At 42.7% G+C, this 25339-nt stretch overlaps 1 protein-coding gene across 1 annotated transcript in view; it reads left to right on the forward strand.

Annotated features, from left to right (window-relative positions):
• Positions 1-4887: 4887 nt before the first annotated feature.
• Positions 4888-25339, forward strand: part of capn15 (calpain 15) — a 36407-nt gene continuing 15955 nt past the window's right edge. Inside the window, 2 exon segments of the mRNA XM_079656852.1 lie at positions 4888-6760; positions 17407-19036. Coding sequence (XP_079512978.1) covers positions 6582-6760; positions 17407-19036 — 1809 coding nt within the window. The 5' untranslated portion in view covers positions 4888-6581.

The raw sequence follows: 25339 nt of genomic DNA on the forward strand, positions 1-25339 counted from the left end.
CTCACTGAATGTTTCACATGCTACTCTTTACCCTAATGAAGTTTAGATTTCACACATGGTTTTAAAGAATAGCAGTTGAATTTGGTAAACAGAGTGGCGTATTAAAATAAAATTCTCTATGATCTTGTTGACAGGTTTCTTGTTGGTCTATGCACTTTTCCGGAAGGAATCTGAAAATATTAACTTGAAATATGTTAAAGAGAGTTCTCAACCATGATGTATTATGAATAAACTTGAATTAGGCTCATTCTTTGTTTGTAGTTTGCTGAAAAATGAATAAAGGGGGGGAAAATGACTTAAAAGACTAACCCACATAATCTTTAACATTACAATATCATCTACACAAGTCAAGTAGACATGCTGTAGCTTAAAGTTTAAACAATGTATACACTCAATAAGTTAAACGCAACAATTGACACAAAAACAAAAGTTAATGAGAGTATTACAGGAATTTAAAAACTTTAGATTTTGTATTATCAAGTTTACAAGGCAACATGCTTTAATTAAAGCGGCATTTGACTTGCATGCATACACCAAGGCGTACAAGTCGATGTGTGGCCTGCAACTGTGGTTAATAGAGTACAGTATAAAGCAAACAATGCCCCAGCCCCTTGACGACATTGTGTAAAAAAGCAGTGGCCATAATAGTTATTCTACAATAGGTCAAACTTATTTTCTACTTACAATTTTAGCTGCAGTTTGAGTGCTCCAAAGCAATCACACATTTTAGATCAATGGATCAAAGTAACTCAATTTTCTCAAATATTACTTACAGCATAAATTACAGCTGCCAGGGTAATGGTGGTTCCAAAAGTAGCAGCAATAGCAATCATTGAGTAACTGCACTACTTGAAGTGTGATAATATATTATATAATATGTCTGTACAGAAAATTCCTCCAAACCTGAAAAACTGAGACACATAAATCCATACTGCACACAAAAAACTGCAGATGAAAATGTGCCTCCATGGCTTTTTCTGGCACATTTACATGATGGACTTAAGGTGCATTGTTCCTTTTTAAACAAATACAAAAAGTAACATGGCATAAATACCAATTATATAAACAGCAAAACAAGTAGTGGTAAAGTTATTGTAAGCATGTTTAAGTTTTGGGATAGGCCAACTGTTCTTATGTGTAATTTATATTTATTATCCCAAATTGATAACAGTGAGGATTCTGCCCCCATCCTCTCTATCATATCACAACTGTTGGATACTTTATATAAAGGTAAAACTATAATTTCAGAAACATATTTAAAGCATCTCGTAGAGTGCAAGACTTGACATTTTTTGTTTTATTGCATTTTGGGACCAAGTTCCACAAATTGCTGACAGCAATGGTAAAATCAGGCAGTTCACAAAGAGTGTCACTAGATGGCGATAGCGTGCCACAATCTGACACCGTCCAGTGAGGTAAAGGGAATTTCTGTGATTTTAGCTCATGATGTTTGTCTGGTAACAATACTTGTAGTTGTATGCTTAAATATAGGCTAACAAAAGAAAAAAGCAAAGAAAAAATCACACAATTCAATATACAAATATACAAATACAAATATTTTACATGGGCAAATAATACAGGTTATTCAGTTTTTTAATTGACGATAAAGTAATTACATTTAATACATGCAGGTAAACAAATGCAACACATTTAGAACTTATATAATTAATAGAATTACACATATAAATATAATGTTTTTTTCCCTCCTTTATTTAAGAAAATACTTATGTACATCATACATTATATAAACACAAAACATTGACATCAGGGTTACACAGTTTCACATACAGAGTGAAAAAGTACAACAATAAAGAAAGAAAGATAAAGTAAAACAAATAGATAGAAAATTAGCAAACAAACGGTAGGAAAAATATATGTATCAAATATTGATTTGGTTTTGATTTCCTTCTTCTTATACATTCTATGAATAGTGGTGCCATATTGTTGTAATTCTAAGTAGAAATGTAGAACATTTGATTTAGATACAAATATATTTTATTTGGTTGATATCTGTCATAGGTGACGACCATAGACTGGTGACGACACTCATACCCGGATATCCTAGTTTAAAATATCCGTGTTGAACACGGGAAGTTGAGTTTTCTACCCTCGCATTCCTGAATGGACTTTACGTACGCTTACGTGCGTCTGCAAGGAACGTGAAACACCCGCTAAGCATTTGACGTACGTGCGTTCTCTATTTGCTCCTTGGAGATTCCCCTTCCTTCCTGGGCTGTAAGAGGTAAACCTCCACGGTCGCATCAGTCTCGTGAATACCTGACGAAGTGGAAAGCTAACTGTACATGTAACGTGTTTGTCACACATGTGTGAAACATGCGGAAGCAACGGACAGCGCGAAGCTAGAGCCTGGAGAGGTTACGGTGGCTAAAGTACAACCCGGGAGGAACTTATCGTCTCCATGGCTGCGAAAAGTTAACGCACAGACGATTGGAAAACAGGCATAATTCCCCTTCGACTGACTTAAGGTAAGAATAACCGATTTGTTTGTAGACTTGAGGAAGTACACGGTTGTGGTGCCGCGTCATTAACGTCGACCAAATGATTGAATAAGAGTGTCTTTGTTTACAAGGTCCCCGGCGTCCCCGGTTCGCGCTGTCTCAATGGGATTGTTCCGTTTTCATCTGGCAGCACTGTGTAGCTAACGTTGTTGGCAGTTACAGGGCTCACAGGCTTACACTGTGGACACAAATAGATCGATTATGTGACACTGTTTCGTATTTAAACAGGGTTTCACATAACGGGCAGTCAAGTTCATGTTATTCCCGCCTGCTTCACTGCACAACAGGATAACACAATAACATGTTTCTTCTAGGTCTCTGTTTAATGGGAGATGGTCAGGTCAAAGTGCAAGGTCAGGAACATGAACATCTGAGGCCTGAACTTCCCTTATATTATATAAGATTTGGTTGTAAAAGCAAAATAAAATCTTATAGGTTTTCTTGATTTGGATGGTAGTGAACTGCAGTCCAATAATTTGTGTTCTGCTATGAGAATTGTCACTTTGTGTGTAACAGTCAAGACTTTTGGTTTGTGTGTAGATGACTTACAATGTGCCGCCGTGAAATCAGCTCACATCCCCCCTTTCCCTTATTCCCCCATTCCCCCTGTATGTCCCTGGAGAAAATAAATGAAATGTAATCTCTCTCACTCTCTGGCTCTGACTATAAATCGGCACCCAGAGACACAGCAGCTGACACAGAGGGACAGGTGGCCCAGTTGGACAGGTGCACCCTTAACAAAAGGGACATAGTCCACTTTTTGTAGTGTGGTTTCTGCTTTCCCATGTCTACGACCTGCTTTCGCAATTCAGTTTTTGTTGGTCTTTTCCCCACTGCTTTTGAATTGTGTACATGCTGTGACATGGTGAGGCTAAATTTAAACCCCTCAAATGTGATTGCACAACCCACATTTGCTTTGGTCATTCAATGGCATTGTATAACAAAAACAAGTAAGCTGTTTGTGTCAAGCTTTCACATTCTTTACAACTCCAGCCATACACTTTGAAACTAGGGTAGGACTTAAGATGCACGTCAGCAACGTTTTGCATATCTTAGCCTCTACTGTTTTCTGGAATTTCATTGAAAGACAAACCAGTTTGTGTCTCAACACGTGTAACAAGGAAACAGGAGTCGTTTTTTGGAACTGTGCAATAAGAACACGCCCTTACTGTGAAACTAAGCAGAGTTCCTGACAAATGACCTGGCTGCGAAACCAGCTTTGAACTGCATTTGTAGTTCACAGCTAATGGTTAACCCGCTTCTAGGTGCATTAAAGTACCTTAAAAAAGGTATGTTGCATGACTAGTTTCATGCCATGTTAGCTTGTGCTTTATGCAGTGAGCTGGTGAACACTGATTTCAGAGAGGGAGAGGGAGAACATGAAGGATCAGAAAAGAGGTCAGCAAAGGGATGTGAAGTGGAAGAGGGAGGAGAGGGAAAGTTTGAAGGCTTATCTCAGTAATGTGCAGGGACAGTTGAGCAATGATGAGTGTTGCAGTCAGTCACCACTGTCTACTTCTTAACCCTTCACTTCCTCCTCTGGCACTGAAAGCTGACTTTATTCCCCAAGGAACCCATATGAAAACAAAGAAACATTAAGGTTACTGTGTGAGCGTGACATGTGATGTGTAAACAATACATGTTGTGTTTTCCTAATGATGCGTCACCCTGCCCAGCCTGCTTCGAGGAAGCAATTAAGTACATTGACTCAAGTACTGTTTGTACTCGGGTACAATTTTGAGGTACTTGTACTTTAGAGAATTTCCATGTAATGATAGTGTATACTTCTATTCCACAACATTTAAAAGTAAACAATGTAATGTTACTGCCCTACAATTGTTAAACAGCTTTGGCTACTTTAAACAGAAAGGAGGAAACAATTATTGAAATATTTTACAAAAAGTAAATCAGAACTTTGTTTTTCTACAACAGTAAAATACTTTCTTAAATTATCTAAAAATCACATATATTATTACATACTCACATAAAGGCAATATCTCTGCACAATGATTACTTTTAATACTTTAAGTACATGTATCTGATGATACTTTGGTAGCTACTTTTAGTTAAGTAAGATTTTGAATGCAGGAATTTTACATGAATGAAGTAATTTAACAGTAACGTTTTTGTACTTTGACTAACATCTGAATACTTCATCCACCACTGGGATCCTATTCACAATAAAGAGTGAGATCCCCACGACTCTCTATTGAGGTTTATTTAAATCTCTTGAACGCAGCCTCCCAGCTCCTCTCTGTCAGCCAATGCGCATGCGCCCTTCTGACACTCCGGTAATCCGCTGTTATAGGAGGAGATTGCATCCTCGGCCACTGTGCTCATGCTACCAGTGAGGGAGAATTAAAGCCTGAGGAAGAAAAAAAAAACACATAGCGGGTACAGCAAATAACGTGCCCAAAATGGAGCCATTAAAACGGGATGGAGCAGCTTTACAGTGTGAGCAGGCGACAGCGGGACTGGAGCGAGGATGGTGCCTAATATAAGCCTCAGCATCTACAGTCCAATCGCAGGAAATATGAAATAAACGCAGGCTGGGGGTGGACCCGGTGGAAGATGGTGACATTTGCGTGTTAGTACTGCTTCCTGGATGAGACCTCTTCGGCTATTTTGGCGTTGCTTAAAGCCTGTGTGGCCTCAGTACCGCTGTGTGGAACACCTTTTCTTTTACCCAAGTAATGCTTTGCAGTGAGGGCTAAATTGAATCGATGATTAATTTATAACCAATACACGGAATATCGCCCTCCTTAGACTTTTGCCTCAGGGCTTTTACCAGCGATCGATACTTGTCAAAACATGCAGGCAAATGGTGCGATACTTGTTCCCTCAGCTTGTAGAGAGCCTCGCTATGACCGCCCGGCAAGTCCACATGAATCTCAGAGCAAGTTGATGAACTAGACTGGCCGGCCTCGGCGCGGGGATCAGACAGAAATTAAGCCTCAGACAGCAGCGGAAACTCGGATCATCTCTGGCAGAGCACCGCAGCCCCGAACGGAACATCCCTCTCCGGTATTTGGTCGGATTTAAACAGAACTTGCTGCTGAACATTTTCATGCTTTGGTAACTGTTGAGGTTGTGAAGTGATTCCTTTTTTCCCTTTTTTTTTTTAACCCCCTGAGAAAGACCTCCCCAACATGACTTTTCATCCAGCTGGAGAAACGCAGCTGGGGTGTTTTACTGGGAAACTTTCACAGCAGCTGTTACTCTGACTGGATGTCTGAAACATGAGACTTGGATATTAGCATTCTTGTAGTTTTGCCAACACCCTTCCCAGCAAATGCAATGCATTGATTTCCTCCAGTTCCCGCATTGCAAATGAATCCGTGGATATATTTATTATGACTTTTATTCCTGCAAGATCCATGCCGCCATCACTATCAGCTGTCTTTATGGATCATAAAGCGTTTGTGCTGTCCTGGAGGTGTTACCTTAAACTGCTGAGATGCTGAAAGACCATTTACTTCTGCTTCCCATCTTGTCCTGATTGTTTTCCTGAGCATGTGCAAAGACACTGGGACCCAGGCATGAGACTGCACAGACTGGGGAGATGTGTCAGAAGGAATGCGGGAGGAATTATGAGTGGCAAGACATGGTGCAGAGTGTTACAAGCTTAGAGTCTACAAGAGGGAGAATTACGAGCCTTTGCTGTGAGCAAATTGCATTTCTTCCTCTCTGAGAGCGAATGCTGAATGGGAATCAGTGCGACACGCATCACATTACTATTTAGATTGAGAACTTCTTTCCCTGTGCACTGTGGGACACCCCTCCTGCATACTGAGCCACCTGCAAGTTACATTTTTCTATATCTTTAATTCCCTGTTGCTGTAGTTTTTTCTTTACCTTGCAAACTTGGAGGTCTTTAAGAAAAAAATGGCAGAAGGTTTACAGCGAATACAAACACATGATAAGCTCCAAAGAACCCCTTTAGTCTCAATGTATCTCAGTTTGTCTCACTGAGTACACGTGTGGATCCCTTGTCAACATTCGTGCTTTAGCCAAAAGCTAAACAAACATCTTCCAAGACTATTTCCCCCTATCGCCGTGGTGATGGGGAGCTCGGCCTCATCTCTGACTGCAGAGACAGAGTCGGACCATGGCTTCCGCAGCACCCCGTACCCGTCCTCGCCCCCCGTGGGCTGGCTCAGGAACAGCCACAGCAGCCCGGTGTGGGGCACCACCTTCATCACCCGTCAGCAGCAGCACCATCTGCCTCACCGGGAGCGCAGGTAAGAGCCAACAGTGTCCCCTCAGCAGGGTGCCAACACGTTTCTCAGATGAGTGCACAGGGAGGCGGGCCAGCTGATAGGGATGGCCCCGGTGGAATGAGACGTGGTGTTGTATTTCACGGGAATGAAAAGCTGCGACTGTGAGTGGCATTATTTCCGGGGCTCTTGTCTTGGCTTCAGTATTTGAACACAGTGTTGTAAACTGTACATCATTTGAGAAAGGTACTACTTTCTCTCCCACAGGCTTTTAGAAATGCTCACAGTAACAATAACCTTAGAGAAATGGATCAAATCCCCTGTTTCACTTAAGCTTATCTAATCAAAGCCTGTATTTTGATGTTTTTTATCTGACGCACCAACATTTTGGTTAAGCCGGATTTGAAAACCAAAATCCCAGCCCATTGGATCCTCCTAGAACAGCTGTCAGTGTGCTACACTCCAAGCAGAGCTGAAAGGATTGTCTGGACACATAGATTGACCTGACTTCTTTTAGACCAATGAAAACAGCTCTAGCGTAATTATAGGACACGTTTTACCGCCACACGTTTTTACCAGGCTTTAAAACAAGCTTTAATTCCGTTTTATTCCTTTTTGATAATGATTTAAAAACTGAATACAATCTCTTTTTACATATTGCTAGACACACCTTGCTTCTATTTTTTATTTGTGTGAGAATGATACTCCTTGTATTCACTATTAAAAGTTTCCCTAAGAACAAACTTCATATTGAGCTAGCAGGAGCTGTGTAATTGCTCATGGTTTACGCCTATCAGAGTAAACTATTAAAGGCAGAGACATCCTTTTCATACTCGCTTGTTTTGTCAGTATTGACTGCAGAAAAAAAAGATGTATTCAGTTACAGTATTTCAAGACTGTGCTGCCTGCAATAATCCATTGTTCCAGTCTCTGCCTTCTGAGTCACTGTGAACACAGTGAAAGGCCTATCAGCAGTGTGTAAGGAGCTTAGTTTGAATGTGCAGCTCATCCAGCACTTTTGACTGACTTTCTTCCAAAGGATGATCTTCTCCAACGCCCTCACGGAAACTTGTTTAGAAGCGTTTTCCAGTTTTCCTTCAGCTTTGTTGGGTCATGTCTCCCTGAATGAGAACAGGCACTTGTTATCGACCGCCTGTAGTGTATTGAAGTTGTTGCTGAGTCACTCAGGGCGTCACGGTCCGGTTGTTAGTTATTGATTTTCAGAGAGCCCGATCACATTTCCCCTCAATGGATGTCATTATTTATTCAGCGTCAGTCTCCTGTTGGGCTTTCATATTTCTTTATTCCTGCTTGTTGCTGTCAATGCTTTCTTTACAGTTGCTCTACATTTAACCGTCAAGGCAGTCTCAACTTACTCCTCGAAGAGTTTTAAAATATAGGAAAGGCTGTTTTCATCCCATCTTTAAACGGTTCCATCAACCATAGCACCATGCATTAATTCAACTCAGCAGCTCCTGTCAGTGTAGTTTTGCATCATAGTCAATTCTTAGCGTTTGTGCTACGGCTGCTCAATTAATCGTATTTTAATCGCAATTACGATTTATGGCTTGCAACGATTACGAAAAGAACGTAATCGAAATAAACGATATTTTTTCGATTACGAAAAGAACGTAATCGAAATAAACGATATTTTTTCATTATTATTATTACTTTCTTTTTTTTCTTTTTTTTTGGTTTTACAGTTGAATTATACTTAAAGTTCAGGGTAATCAACTGTTAAAAACATACTGTTCACATTTTGTTTTTCTTCAATAAATTGATGTTTTTGAAGTAAATGGATAATCGTTTTTAATAATCGTGATATCAATTATTGACCCAAATAATTGAGATTATGATTTTTGCCATAATCGAGCAGCCCTAGTTTGTGCATCTCTGTAGCAATAAGCCTCTGTCCTCATCACACATCAGACTCCACCTCAGTCAGCTGAGCACATAAACACAGGCAGAGATACACACCGTTCAGTCTCCTGCTGGGAGGCAAAAGGCACACACACACATATCCTGACAATAGATGTTTTAGAAACAGTGTGCAGCAGCACTTGGAACATGCCCTTATATCTTCCCCCTCTGTCTCACACACACACACACTGACTTGCAGTCTTATGCACATATACACACACACTGCTGAGTGAGCCTAATAATGTTAGGCAAGCTTTGCTGAGCTGTGACAGAGCATGAAATATAGAAACAACAGAACACTATGAGCCAAGCTTAACTTCAGGCGTTCTCGTACAGTTTATTCTCAAATATATTGTCCCATAAAACGTTTCTTTTCCCATCTCTCCTAGCTTGGAGACTGCAGGAACAGTGTTGTCCTTGGGTATTTTCAATTTGTTTTCATCCAGCAGCGACCCCATTGACTTTGGGAAGTGTTTGTGTGTACTGAATCAACTGTGAAGTTTCACTCAGCATTACAACCCACTGAGCAGATGAAGATGGGGTGTTGTTGTGTCTAATTGTTTTCATTTTAAAAGCAGCAACACAGTATTATTATCCTATTATTGTTTAAGTAAACAATGTGACTGTGCTTCATTTTGATCTCAGCCCTGAAGTGCTGCTGGGTTCCTTTTGCACATGGCCTTTGGAGCCCTTACAGTTGGAGTCTGCTCTCTCCAGAGTCGATCCCCGGCTCTCCACTGTCCCAGCATGATGGATGATAGCGTTTATCGCAGCTCCATTCCACTGGCTCCCCTCTCTTTAATTGGATTAAAACGGGTCCACTTGGATTCAGCCAGTGCTCAGTGGCCGTGTTTATGTCTGAATTATTTCAGCACGTCCTCCACGGCTATTGCCTGTCTGGTGAAGACAGGGCAGCGTCAGGGACAGTCCCCGAGCCACCCGGATAGATTTGGCACGCATGCTTTGTCTCACAGTGTGGCTTTCTTTGGAAAACAGAGCATCGATGCGGCAAGAAAAAAACAGCCTATTGGCCCTGAATCTGACATGTTTCCAGATCCCCACCACTCCTGTTGCCATGGAAATCTGTAGCATATGTTCTGTAACCTAATTCTATCGGGCCCTAGATAAGACCACATATGGCAGCCTCACACACGGAAAGAAACATGTGCTGGCAAATTACACCTCTGGAGGAACACATAACAAGCTGATTATTCATGTCAGTGTTTATTGATGTCAGTCAGATAAAAGCCAGGGAGCTTCAGGAACCTCTTGGCAAGAAGTCTGCCTTCGTGGAGTTGAATTTGTATCTTTGAAACAGGAAGTAGAGCTCCTTTCTGCGCCGCCTGTCTAAGAAGTTCCCCTCCGGCTGAAGGCAGTACTGTGTCAGCAGCAGTGACCCTGCCCTATATGTTTGGGTGCCCGCAGGAAGTTCAGATAATCAGAGCGTCAGCTGTAACATCGTGCCCTTTCCATTCCTCCCTCTTCTTCCTCCGTGACTCCATAGCTTCCTGCTTGCTCACGCTCTTTTTTGTGCTACTGATGTCTCCTGAAACCCAGTCAGACAGTTTCCTCTGTTTAAAGATTCAAATGTCTGAAGCTGTCTCCACCATCGAAACATTCACTCGTCAAAAATGAGCTCCGGTCTTAAAATATTCACTGAGGGCACAGCTAGAGGTCAGAAGCTTCTCTCTCTTCCCCCCTTTTGGCCAGTGTTTGAAGTATTAGTATCTTTTGTTCAACACTGTTATATCATCTCTTATTTTGAAATGAGTCCTGGGGTTTGAGGCCTTGATCATGAGGTCTGTGAGCATCAGGGTTCTGGCTTGCATTAAAACAACAAGTTGCTCTCATAAAACACATAACCATACTCAGATGTCTTCATGCATGCTATTACCATGAAACATAACGTCTATACAACAACACCCTTGTGTTCTACAGCGTGACATTCTTCTTGTGATGTTTACATTTTTATAGTGTATATCATCAGCCATGTTTATGGAGGAATGTCTCGGCACTTTTTCAAAAGACCCTTTGTCTAATTTGCTACGGTAGGAGTTTTTGTGCCAACATTTTATATACCTATTCTCCAAAAACCTAATTAAAAAGTGTCCTCTGCATCAAAACTACCCAATTATGCAGTTGGCCTGTCCTCTATGACTAAGGCGCCACTGTCCCCGATCCTTTGTGTCAAATCATCAAGTCTGTCTCAACATGTCACAGTAGAAACTGTTTATCTGCCTCTCAGCTAAGTTGCAGTCATGGACTCGGCTCCATCATGTTGGGTTTAATGAATTCCGGAGAAGCCGTCAGTGTTGAGTAATGAGTCATATTCATGCCACAACATAATGCTTGCCAGGTAGAACTGAGGCTGTTAAAGTTAATCGTCAAGTCTTTGACCCTGACTTATCGGCTCTTCGGAAAACCGGGAAGGAATTCTTGCTCAGGGAAAAATAACTTTTAAGTGCTCTGATCCTACAAGCGAGAAAAATCCCACAATCAAGCGATAAACAAAATCTTTTTTTCGAGATAAAACTGCGGCAGACAGACTGCATTCATGACTAAAGGGCTGAAAAAAGAGTCTTTCCTCGTTTGATTCCTCAAGTATGATGGAGAATGTGTGAAAGCGCTGATCTAATCCCCGAGTTTTCTGGGTGTGTTCAGATGCAGCCGAATGTTTTGACACTCATTATCCTTTCTCTTTTTGTACCGCTTCTCTGATCTAATAACAAGCAGTGCATCATCGTTCTGTCGGCTAGTGATCAGATAAAGTAAAAAAAACTGTAATGCCAGGGCTCTGAAAAAAACCTGAGTAATGCCCTTGTAGCTGGTAGTTATGGAAATCCCTCCCTGCGTCCCCGTCATTTCTAGGGTTGCAGCTATTAAACAGGTCCATCATAAAGTGCACAGTAACAACATAAGTGCAACATAAACATTTTATAAGCTAAAGTATCTACGTCTCCGGCTATCGCCCTGTGTCCACTCAAAACTGCGGCAGTAAATATTTATTAGAGGAGTGACTCATTTTATTTGTTTGTGTGGGGGTTACATCTGGAACCAACGCACAGGCAGTTCAAATCAGTCAGACCTGCACTTTTCCAGCCTCACAACCTATTAGTAATCGCTGTTAACTAATGTTGCAAATCTGGTCATCAATAAGTTCGAATAACAAATAAAATACCTTATAACCATATGACTGAAATCTTAAGAGGAATCAACAGAAGTAGAAAAAGAAAATGGCGAAAGCATTTACAATGTAGGCCTTATTACATTACGTAAACATCCATGTACTTATACATTAAACTGCAATGCAACATATTGCAATGGCAACCTTGAGGCTAGCAGGAAAAGAAAATGTGTTTTGCAGCGTTAGCATGGACGTAAGATGGTGTCTGTTCATCTGCATTATTGATTACCCTATTGATAATGTATTAGGGTTAATTGACCCAACGTGAGTGTCTTAAAATTGCTCTAACTACCCTAGTTGCATCCAAGAAATTCAATTGGCAATAATCTAAGGCTTAACATATGTAAAACATGTTTGATGTTTTAGCTTGAAATTATAAATGATTCATTAATGGTTTAAACAAATGAGTTGATCATCAAAAAATACTAAATTAACTACGTTTTTTTTCAATTGTTCATAGCAATATGTTCGGTTGGTCATATAAATCTGTTTGAAAACATATTTTAGGGTTTTTCTGTCGGTGCAAAAGTCTAGCTAGCTACAATTACCCAACACTGAATGGATAGGCTGCATTATTAAGTAGGAGAACCAAACCCAGCCACTGATGAGCTAGTTTGCCATTTAAATGTTCTATAGAAATACTTAAAGGTCCCATGTCATGCTTTTCCGGTTATTACCCGTCCCCTTGTGTGTTATGTAGCTTTTTATGCATGTAAACGGTCTGCAGAGTCACAAACCCTCAAAGTACACCCTGTTGTGAGTAAAACTCTAACACAGAACGCTTTGGACAAGATAAGCATTAGAGTTTTTTGTCTGTCATACCAGGAAGTTCACTTGGTATGCTGCTCTCAGATACACAACATAGCATGTGAGATAAGACGTTTGGAAGTGTAATTATATTATTGCTGACGAGTCTAAAGGGCACCGAGAAAATAGAGTGGACAATAATATGTCAGGATTGAGGCAATCCGTGTGATTCCTTGTGCTAAAGTGAAGGCTTTGAGAAACATTTGAGTTTGGGCCATGTTATAACATCTGTGAAGTTCTGACTGACTGTGTTTTATCTTAGTTTAATGTCAGGATTCATTTAGTCAGCCAGTAACTGTAAGTGTTTGAATTGTTTAAAAGGAATTGTGACATCTTGTCCTTTTTGTTCTTCTTTCATTGTTAGTCATGTCCTTTGTTGTTTGGATTAGAATGAAACCAAAGACATGTCTGTAGCTCGGTGTACTGTACATCTGATGATGATGTAACACAAACAGACCTGCCATTTAAAAAAGTAGTTGAATATGAATGTTGTTAACACACTTCAAATCTACTGCCATTTTTAATCATGAAGGAAATGGACTGTCAATATTTAAAGCAGATACACTCTGCCTCCGATGGCAGTAGAAGGTATCCCGCCCTCCCTTCAGGCCCTGGACCCGGGGCCAGCCACGGAAAGGCAGCGCTAAGGACTGTCGCACAAAGGCCAAATGTCTCACAGCGGCACGGGGAGAAGCTGGCGAGACTCCGTTCACCTGATCTCGCAACCGAGTTCAGTGTTTGGAACGAATCCATGTGGCCAGTCGTAGGTGGCCAACTTCAGCGCCTTTTAGGACTAACCTTAACATTTCTTAAAGCCTTCTGTATTTCTCTACAGGTACCTTTTTTATCGAAAGCCTGAGGACTTCCTTCGTTGTGTAAATTAACTTTTTCCCGCAGCATGAGCGCTGTAGAGCACTCACGCCTTGTATCAGTCTGCTAAAGTGCTCTATGATTATCTTACGCCCACTGATGCATTAACAAACTGGCCTGGGGTCATTGATGCTCTTACTTAAATTAATTTAGACTACAGGTACTTTATTCATTGAGGGCCTCATTGCAAAACGATGGCTTTTTCTAGAGCAGAGGTGTCTTTCTCTCCTTCACTGGCTATATTTCGGTCTCTTCTTCCTCTTTCACTGTAAGCTATTGGCTACTCGCCCAGGTCTGCGACACTGGGGAACTGAGGAGCTGAAGTGGGCACTTTAAGAGCGGCTCCACTGAGCACAGGGCCAAGGACAAAAGGTGTGTCTGTGTGTACGTGTGTGTTGTACACACTCCTGAGTGGAGCATGCACACTTAAAGCCTCTTTTTATGTAGGGTCAAAGCATCGCCGGCTGAAATGGTTCATCAGCTGCGGGCATGTACTTTTCATACGGTGTGTGCGTGTGTGTGCGCACCGTGTGTATGTGTACTTCACTTTCAACGTATCCTTTTTAATTGAGGCCCAGTATAATGGTTGTAGTGTTTCACCGTGCGTTACTTACATTTAATAAGTGATGTGCTTACAACTGAAAATAATGAGATAATTAAGCTAAATATTAAAAAAATCCTTGCGATCACTTAAATTAAAAAGCTCCCACTTTGGCTCGCTGCAGACAGAAACGTAATGGATTTGCAATCCCTGCGCTCCGCCGAGAACCAAATCAATTGCTTTGACAAAGTCTCCATGTGGCTGACACTGTGACTTTGCTCTCCCGCTCAAGATGAAAAGAGGGTTTGACAGTTATGAAAATGGCCATGGGGAAGAACCTGTCATCAGACGCGAGGTTTTGACTCTCGCTGAGGCTGCTGTTGTCGTCGTCGTTGCTGTTTGCGGCCCTCAGATAGGCAGGAGAGCTGAGCACGGTGTGAACATGTGCCATCAATGCTAGCATGGGGCCACCAATTGATTCAACCACATTTAACTCAATTAGGGGTGAGGGGGGTGTTGTAGTGTGGAGACTCGGCACAGGTTCTTTGGGGATGGTTGGAATATGTTCAGATCATATTTAATAATTTGAAGGAAAGGATTTTCACTCTTTTTGAAATACACACTTGACTGATACTGTTGGAACACTTAATATTGCAGAGCTACCACGGGGACATGGCAGATAGTACTGGGATAAAAGACTAAGCAAAAAAGAGAAAAGTATTCATTTCCTAGGGTTTGTGTGTCTTCGCAAAAAATGTGTTTTTCTAGTTTTGCTCACTGTTTTCATTGGAAGGCTGAGTTTCCTCCTCACAAAGAGGGCTCTGGTTTATGTAGGGAGTGCTGAATGCAGCCCAGGACAATGAATCCACAGCTAATGGCTCCTGACATTAAGAACTGGGACTTCTTCTTCCATACGGTTGCTGCCTAGCGGCGGAGAAAACACACAAACAAATGTAGTTGGACAATATAACAAGCAACTATGCTATATCTACAAATAGATACAGTCATGCTTGCATACACCAACCCAGAGGCAAGGACCCACGCACACACAAAGACATCCAAAGACCCCCCCCCCGCGCGCTGTCATTCTCCTCCTTACCTTAGGGAGGAGAGTTGACGAAAGGAGAGCACAGTGTGTTGGGAGCAGGAGACTTTCTGTGAGAGGTTCCCCTGGGTTCGGACGATTCGCCTGGTTTGAAAGGTTTAATGGAGTTGAACTTGGGGCAATTAGCTGGGCAGGACTCATGGTGCTGCAGAGGAGAAGAGCCGGATCTACACTCCTCTCTACTTCCTCAGCAGTTAAATGTCACATGCACTGGGAGGTTGATTTGTACATGCTCTAATGAGAAATCAACAGGATTATCAGAATATGTTAATTGGAAATAATTACAGGGAGCATCAGCATTTTTGGCAATTAGTCAACTGTGCAATACTCACAGCACTTTGGCATTACAACTGTATTAAACTGTACATTTAGAGCAGTTACGGGGTTTTCCATAATTGATAGCATTATACATATTTGAACATATTTATATATTGTGGGTCAATGTACACGTTTGACCTAAAGTAAAATATTTAAATGTTATCTGATTTCATTTTATTTTAAAATGCAGCGACAGTTACAAAATAGAATGATGTATATTGTGATTCAATTTGCACATTTTTGCTTTAACTTCTCCATGTTTGAATACATATTTACATTTATTATAATTTCATAATTTAATTTAGAATCATATATTTTTGTATACATTTTTCTCTTCTCTGTTTGTATACATATTTTGTTTTAATACAATTACATTTTTTGAATTATTTAATTTTATTTTCCAATGGAGCAATTGTTAAAAAATGTAATTATATATTTTAGAACACTTTAACTTATTACAATTTAATATAAATTCCTGTCAATTTAGTTTAAAATAATTTACTTTATTTTATTTAATATTTTTCTAAAATGGAGCAACTGTCTCAAAATCCAATTTCCCAAGGGGATAAATAAAATATTTCTGATTCTCTTGCAGAAAAAAAAATATTCCCCAAAAGAGCCTTGCTGAAAGCACACGGGTCATTTTGAGGGCAACACCTCTGCTTCAGAGATCAATGTGAAGAGCACTGCTCTTTTCAGGCTCTTAGCACCTAACCCACCGCTACCCTGCAATTCCCACATTACCATCTCTCTGTTGCTGTTCACACATGAGCAGCTAGAGTGACAGTGACATTTATGTGCTTGTCCAGACAGCAACCTCGTCCATCCCTCAGGGCGTCGCTCTCCACTCCCCCCCCCCCCCACTCGCTCTCTGGAGATATCCAACTGTGCTGCTTCCCCTCCCAAAGGCCCTAATATATCCACTATCAATACCTCTGATTGACTGAACTGCAAGCCCACAGAACGAACTGTATGTACAAGTCAATCCGCCATAACAGATTGCTTTAGGTTACTATGTGTTGAAACCAAGCGAGTAGCTGACTAGATAGATGCATTGCTCTCATATATTCTTCTGAAAACGGTCTAAAATGGATTTGTTCCCCTCTGCTCGCATTTACCTCTGCACTGTTTACACCACTGAAGCCCTGTTAAAGATGTTTATGGTTGTTTTTAAATTGCCTCAAATCCACAATTAAAAGAGATTTAGCGCTAAAATATGCCTGCCTGAATTAATCGAGTCGTGCATTCAAAATTCATTAGGAAATTCATTTGGGCATTGGATTGACATGACCTTAATTTGCCCCCCTCTACCCTGCATTAGCATTCTACGAGTCAGAGGGGAGAGGAGTGCTAATACGAAGTGGAGGAGATCCCATGTGTTTTTTCCATTCTAATAAGTGTCAGTCAGGAGGACTGAAGGATTGCTTTCTTGGTATTCTGAGACGACGGCAGCCTCCTCTCCCCTGGCTCCTCCTCTCTATATATGTGCCGTCTCCCTGGCTCTAATCATGTGGCCATTGTGTATGGATTTACTGCCCTCACAGCCCCCAGGAGGGAGATTTGATTTTCCCCCTGCACTGGCTAATCTTTCCCTCTCACACTCTATTTTTCTTCTCTAATTCTGCCTGTCTCTCCTCCTCTTGCACTCGCAGATATTTCAGCTTTCCTCTCTTGCCTTTTAGATAATCACCTTAGTTGACTGGAAGCAAGTATTCACTCTGGCTTTCTAAAAAAATCTCTATCTCTCACTCTTTTTTGTCTGTCTTTTTTCTTTCCCTCCTGTTTAGCTCAACCAACACTTTACCATTGCTCCAACTGACTGCTTATTATGCATGTATTGCTAAGCGGTTCTAGTTGGCAGAATGTACTCCTGACTCATTTGGTTGTTGAATTTGCTTTAACTCATAGTTTTTTCTCTTTTCCAGCCACTCTCACTCCCCTGGCTCCATGGCAGCGGCGGTGCGAGGCAGCGAGTGGTCGTGTGGACGCTGCACCTTCTTAAATGCCGGCGTCGCCCCTCGCTGCTCCATCTGTGAGGCGCCGCGCCAGAAACCCGACCTGAACCAGATCCTGCGTCTGAGCAGCACCGAGGAGCACCGCTGGGCCTGCCCCCGCTGTACGCTCAACAACTCCCAGGGGTCCGGAGCCTGCACCGTGTGTGGCTTCGGACCCTCCCCTACCACCCCTACCCCCCCTACCACCACCATAGCTGCCACAGCCAACGGCCTCCCACCTGCTCCCTCCGAACCTCCAACACCTATCGTCACCCCAATGGTTCTCCTCGAGCCCCATGGACAGCATCCGGCTAAAGAGGAAGTGCTGCGCCGATCCGAGAGCAACGGAGAGGTGTGTGTCCCGGAGGGGCATCACTCAGGGTGGGCTTGCCCTCGCTGCACGCTCCACAACACCCCCGTGGCTCTGTCATGCTCAGCCTGTGGCGGCCCCAGGAAACTGTCTTTACCTAAAATTCCCCCTGAGTCGCTAGTGGTGCCTGAGGTGCGCACACCTGTACTGGGGTTTCCCGTCCACACAGCAGGGGCTGCCCCGCTACTTATAGACTTAACGGACGACTCCCCCCCGCCCCCCCCCTGTGACCCTCAAGAACCTCCGAACGTCCCCTCGCAGCCCCTCGCCTCCCCTTTTACGTCCTTCTCCTCCTCCCTCCATAACAACCCTGTGCCCCGCAGCAGGAGAGAGGTGCCCCCCCCAGGGCGCCCTACAAACCCGGGCCCCAACACCCCCAGCCCCACCTCCCCCTCAGCAGCCGGTGTGCCCCCCCAGCCAGGCCCACAGCGGCCGGCCAAGCCCAAACACGCACAACCCCAGGAACCTTCGTACCCCAGCAAACGCCTCAGTATCTTGGAGGAAGAAGACCACCCGCTGAACCCCCATCTGCCTGTTGCTTCCTCAGGGGCCCCCAGCTGGAAGTGCCCTAGCTGTGCCCTGGCCAACCCAGGTAGCTCGTCGAAGTGCGACACCTGCCGCTCCTCCAGAGCTGGGGCTGACCTCATTGACCTGGTGGGCTGTGAGTCGGTACGGTTTACCCCCGCCAGCCCCTCCAGCCCGGACTTCAGCACCTGGGCCTGCTCCAAGTGCACGCTGCGCAACCCCACAGGGGCCCCCAAGTGCTCGGCATGCGGTTCCTCCAAGCTGCACGGCTTTCAGGAGCAGCCCCTGCCTCGCTGCTGCACACACTGCGGTGCCGTGTCATGCTCCTGCACACCTTCCTCCTCCTCGGGTCATAAAGCACGGAAACAGGCCCGGGGCTACCCTTCCTCCTCCTCCTCTGCTATCGCTTCTTCTAGCTCCTCCTCCATCATCTCATCGAGCCTCCAGGAGAAGGTGGGACAGTGGAGCTGCCCAGCGTGCACCTTGCTCAACGACCTCAAGTCCAAGAACTGTGCAGCGTGCCACACACCGCAGCAGTACCTCACCCTCCGTAAGGTGGTGAAGCCTCTGAAGAGGAGGGAGAGCATGCATGTGGACGCCCGGCGGCGAAATGATGAAGGCGAGGCCAAGGAGCTTTTGGAGAACATAGTCAGCTTCTGCAGAGAGGTAAGAGACAAATGATGTGTTGCTGGAAAGCACAACAAAACATCAACAACTGTCTTTGTGTTTCATTAGTGAAGTAAAATGGCTTTGGGCCGGCCATGTTTATGACAAGTATTGATTTGCATCAAAGGATAAACAAGTACATATTTCTCCAAGTATCAAGTTTGTATCCTCAGGCAGGGTCATTTATCATCATGTGTTCCTTCTTATCTTTACATTATGCTAAGTTTTCCTCTGCTTTTATGATAAAGTCTGCTCTTTTGGATGTGCAATGCGTCACAGGGTGCACATTGCCGATTCAGAGCACAGTTCCCTCATTGTAATTCCTCTTTTTGTTATGTCTCTGGCATTGTTCCCTCAATCTCTCTCATTTCAGAGAAATGTTAATAGGCTTTGTCATTGCTTCTGTTTGCACTTGCTTCGTTAGCGGAGTTTTAAACGGCCGGCGGCTATATTGTGGCCACTTCAATGAGCTGCAGACACAGAGGAGATCATAGAGTACACGTATATACGTTTAGACTATCAAATCACCAAAGTCTGATTTTAAAAAAAAAAAAAAAAAAAAAAAAAAAACCTCAAATGTCTGTTTTAGGGAAGTCACTTCTGTATCAGAAGTAGAAATGTCCCGATCCGATCACGTGATCGGGGCTCGGAGCCGATCACGTGATTTTCAAAAGATCGGAATCGGGAGAAAAAAATTGCGGATCAGGATTTTTTTTATTTTTTTATAAAATATTTATATTATTTTATTTAATGTCACAAAACAAAAATGACCATGTTCACGTCTTAAAGTGATCCTGAGGCCTTAGTTTTGGTTTAAAATTACACAACATCATTTATGTGTTGCTTCTTTTGGGCGTGTTTTCATAGACCTGGTTGCTTATTTCTCTCAATTCTGGCAACAGAGTGGGCAGGGCGCAGTGTCTAATAGTAGCAGTAAGCTAACGAGAGGCTACGTTCAGCTGGTGACTCGGGACAGAGAAAATGTCAGGAGTTTGGAAGTATTATAAAATTGAAAGTGAAGGCAGTGTAACAGCCAGATGCAATGTTTGCAAGGTGGAGACTTTTCAAAGGAAAGAGAAAAACTGCCCCAGAACAGTGAAAAGGCCCAAAAAATAACAGCCAAGATAGCTGAATTCATCGCGTTGGATGACCAGCAGTTATCTATTACCTTTTTTTTCTCTTAATGCATTGCATAAAGATCGGATCGGGAAAAATCGGTATCGGCAGATTGTCAAAATCAAATGATCGGAATCGGATCGGGAGCAAAAAAAGGTGATCGGGACATCCCTAATCAGAAGTCTTTTTAGCCTGGTCTGATTTAAATGTAAGAGTTGCTATTGTATCTAGGAAGATGTTACATTACTTTATGCGAGGAATCTTACTGTATAATAGGACATTTTTCTCTAAAAGATAATCATATTTTTATTATCCCTTTTAACCGACGCGCATCCATTTTGCCAAGTAATTAAAGTATCAATTACGGAGCTAGTTAAACAGACGCCTGTTCCTTCCTCTCCATCACTACACACCATAGTTAGAACATTTTCATCAAGCAGCGTAAATGTCAGATGTTAGGAAGTTAATCATTTACTGGTTTTTTTCTGAAGGGAGAAAATATAATCATGTTTTTGTAATTACGGGCTTGTCTGTCTTCTTAAAGATCTTGAATAATTATGCATTATTTACTTCATTTAGCACCTTGACATTTAATGTTCAAAGATCAAGAGGACTTTCAGAGGAATTGTTCATTCATGAGCCCTGATTGGTCGAATTCAGAGTGTTCAGCTGTTTGGAGAGAGAGTCTTCTTCTGCTACCATATTAGGATGTGGAAACTTTTCCATGCCACTTCCTCTAATAAGATAGTAGTTTAACGACAGATAGGGATGCTCCGATCGATATCGGCCGATATTCACTCTCTACCGATCGATCGGTGCCCTCTAAACATGCCGGTCGCGAGAGCCGATCGCATGACGTAAAATGATGACGTGAAATACATAACACTTTTTTTCTCTGGACGCGGCAAAATAAACTGACAAAAGGGCTTCAACAGTCTGGCAATATTTCAAGGTGTCCGAAACAGACATTAAAATAGCGGTATGCAAGGAGTGCGCAGCAGAAATCCCCCGTGGTGGAACAAAACAACGACAATTTAATACCACAAATTTAATTCGACATTTGAGAGTTCATCACAACCAAGTATACGGCGAGTATGAAAGGCAAGCCAGCGCTAAGTCAGTAAAACCTCCGTCATCCACTCAGTTGACAGTGAATGAAATATTTAAACGGCAGGGACCCTATAGCAGGGACAGCAAGAAGTCAAAAGAAATAACAGCAAAGGTAATGGAATTCATTGGACTTGATCAGCACAAGCGCCAGTGAATGAGCCCCATTAACTGAGTTTTAAACATCCCTTTAAAATGGAAGATCCCGCCCGCTCACTCGATCGGACCGGCGATCGGACCCAAAATTGGCGATCGGAGCATCTCTAATGACAGATCACATTCATTATAACATCAATGTAGACAATATGTTTAAGATCCATTTAATCTGTGATTCTCTTTTTATTTTATAATCGACAAATCCACAATAGAGTGCTTTAGTCTAACGGTATTCATTCGTGGGGGCCCGTCTCTCCGATTTGATGGCACCATATTCTCTCTTCATGTTTACTGTGGTAAGGGTTAGGGACAATGTTGATGGACAGCCTCAATATGTTATTATGGTAGGATGATTCATAATTCCCAAAGGGTTGACCTAAGCAGGTTTGCATTTAGTGGAGCAGTTTTGTCTTTAAAGCGTGTCACACACTCTTGTGTGCTGTTGAACACTCATAGTCACAATATAAAAAACTAAAGACGGATTTTTCTACTTGCCCTAAAAGACCTAAGGCTGCTGAGAAAAGACATTTGAATGAATAAATGAATAACACCACTTCCAGCTCAACTTAACTCTAAACTGCACCTTGGATAGGCTTGTGTTATGTTGGAATAGATATGCTGCTCATGGTTGTAAAATGGGTTAATTTGAGAGCATGTGATAAATATTAACGAGACAAATGTGATTGGACTCATTTGAAACCTGGCATTGGAGAATCTAGAACGGCTCAGCTTCAGGTCATTTTCCAGGCAGGCTATTATTCCCTAAATGAACTTGGTTGTCTCATTTGTGCCCATTCATTACACCTGCAGAGCACCTATCATGCCATGTTTACAATAGCATGGAGTGCACTCTACTATGCATTATTAATGGCTTCTTTGAAAGTCACAGGGCTCATCTCTGCGAGCGTGGGAGGGGAGTTGGCTCAGTAGGAAGGATATCAGAGATCCCTCATCCCCACCTTCCCATCCTCTTTTCCTAATTTAGGAAGCAACAGTTAAGCCGGTATTTCTTTTTTTATCATCTTTCCATTTCTCCGGCAAATATTTGAGGCTCTAGCTGTGCACTCTTCAAAGCACTCTCCCATCTTCATCGACTTTTTATCCCGTCTCCCTCCATCAAATCTATCCCTGCATGCTCACCCTGTTTCTTTTTCTCCCTCCTTTTGCTTATATCTAAAAAATGAAATCTCCCTTTGCCATCCTCAATCCCCTCTCCACACGACTGCACTCAATCCCCCAGTAAAGTGTGTGTGTGTGTGTGTGTGTGTGTGTGTGTGTGTGTGTGTGTGTGTGTGTGTGTGTGTGTGTGTGTGTGTGTGTGTGTGTGTGTGTGTGTGTGTGTGTGTGTGTGTGTGTGTGTGTGTGTGTGTGTGTGTGTGTGTGTGTGTGTGTGTGTGTGTGTGTGTGTGTGTGTGTGTGTGTGTGTGTGTGTGTGTGTGTGTGTGTGTGGGGGTGGGGGTGTGGGTGTGGGTGGGTGGGTGGGTGGGTGTTTTAAGGTGAAAACAGGGCCTATTTTTAGAAGCAGAGCTGGAGAGGAGCAGAAATCAGCTGCTTCCCTATAGCGAGTGTAATCACTGACAGCATCAAGTGCCGCAGCTCAGTTTGAGGGGTCAGAGAGATGAACCGGGGCAGTTGGTAAACAAGCAGAGCTACTTTTTCTATTCCGTCACTGTCAAAGGCATCAACATTTGGCAAGCACCAAAACACCAGTGGTTAAAATGTAATAATGTTTAAAGTGTTACAAAAGCATGCGGGGAGTCTGAGCACAGAAAAACAGTGAAGGTGTCAGTGTCTGATCCTTTTCTCTTTGGGTTTATAGCACATGGTTTTGCTGATGAAACCTTCCCAAGAGTTTGTTCAGATTGCAGCAATCAATAAAGACCGAAACTACAGCAAGAAACAAGAAATATGAGCCTTTCTTTGGTCCTTTTTCCCTGCCTCCTTGCCTTTCTACTCTCCTTGATTTGGTTTTGAGAGCGAGAGGTGTGTGTGCCTGACGCCAGCGCCCCAGAGCGTGTCCGCTTACTCACTATGCCAGACGAGTAAACGCTGCTAACAGCCATCAGCGCCGCTAGTGAACTGTAAAGCCCAGCATGGCTGGAGCGGGTTCCTCTGTTCCCTTTTCCATGTCACCCTCTGGGGGAGCAACACAAATATGCTTCATGGCAACAGGCTGAATATTGTTTGTTTTCCTTTTGACACTAGTTGTTGCTTTGAATTGTTGCAACCCAAAATATGTAATATTGGGTTTAGGTTTTGCATTTTAGATTGTAAGGCTGCACAATTAATTACAATTCTATTGAAATGGACTAGTGCAGTATTCAAATCGCAAGAATCACATTTGTTAAGGGCTAAATATTTGTTAAAATGCCAGTTTCAATGAAGAAGTGTTGAGATGCAGAGGCATACAGTACCACTAGTATTCTGCAGATTCAGCAATACACATTTGTATGGTAAAAATCACGCTATGATCATTTAAAAATATTATGCCTTTGTGCCAAAATGATCAATTCCTCCTATATCAAAGCGCCATACTGACTTTTACAAATCCTGCACCCTGCATACGATTTTATCTAGTGTTTATCTTCTGCAAACAATTGTCATATCTCATAGTCATAGTATTGTACATTCCAGGTTGATTTGAGATGCTTATTTTGTGTTCATTGTATGGCGCTTTGAAATCCAGCTCTACAGCTCCTTGTCACCAAATATTCATTTTTTACTAGGTTGTCTTCAACATGTAGATATCTAGCTTACTTTAAAAAAGAAAATCCCTTCTTAAATCCTGGCAGTCATGTGTAGTCTGGGAGAATGCGGGAGGGCAGCAGCGGGTTTTCGTAGCTCTGAATTGGCTCATTGCGTCTCGTTTGCACGCTGGCATGTGCCCAGCGATAGAATCAGAGACAGCAGCAGCAGCAGGACGACAGACAGCTAGACTTACGCTGGCCGTATCACAACACCGCAACCCGAACGGTAGCATAAATGCTTCTCTGTGTGTGTGCACGTCATTCACACTTTGGCACTTATGTTATTACATACATACCACACTGCTTATGATAATGCATGCATTTAGCTTAGCTCATGGATTCTTAAGATTACTAATGGAGTTGCATTTCCCTGTGACTCATAAGATTAAATGGGTTCAAAATGTCTTGTAAATAAAAAAAAACAAAAAAACATTTGGCCCATAAAACACCCTGGGCGCCCCATATGTGAGAAGGCTAATATTAGCATGTTTAGCACAGTGTAGCTCTTATGGACAAAATGCTGGTTATCCTGTTTTTTTAAATGACTCGGAATAACCCGCTTGACGATATGAGAGGTGAGTGCAATCTTGTTATTGTAGCTAACATCCATTAGAGCCAAACAGGATTGATCTTCCAAGCATCTGAAATGATGATGTTTGTGCAATACGTTTGATAAATATGCAGTATATGTATTTCTGTGCTTGTTTAGAGCACTTTGGTCATATTCATGTTCTGTACAGACTGCTCTGAGTTACATAAATGTCCCTGCTTGGGCATTAAAAGTATATCTTATCTTACATTAAAGTTTGAAGTTCAGAGGCCAAAGCTTTTTCCCTCCATCCCTGTGGTAAATCCACACGACCCTGAGCCCACACATTGAGAGCTGGCACAAGGGTCACACATACAGTAAGCTGCAGAATCTGTAAGCTACAAGGAGACCTCGGATGGCCGGAGTGCTGAAAGTGATTCTGTCTGGTTACTAATGCTGCTTCTAGACTACAGAATTGGATTGTGGGTCTGGCAAGGAATCAATTGGCCTCAGCGTGAGCCACCCGTCGGGCGCCCACATTACACCCCCCGCCCCCCGCCGGGTCCACTCCTGACACCACAAACAGGAAAGAGGATAGGTTCTGCGTGCGCGGCTGTTGGCCCTCTCCGGTGTGTGTACAGGAGTTTA

This window comes from Notothenia rossii (genome assembly GCF_949606895.1).
Source record: "Notothenia rossii genome assembly, chromosome: 11".
NCBI lineage: Eukaryota > Metazoa > Chordata > Actinopteri > Perciformes > Nototheniidae > Notothenia > Notothenia rossii.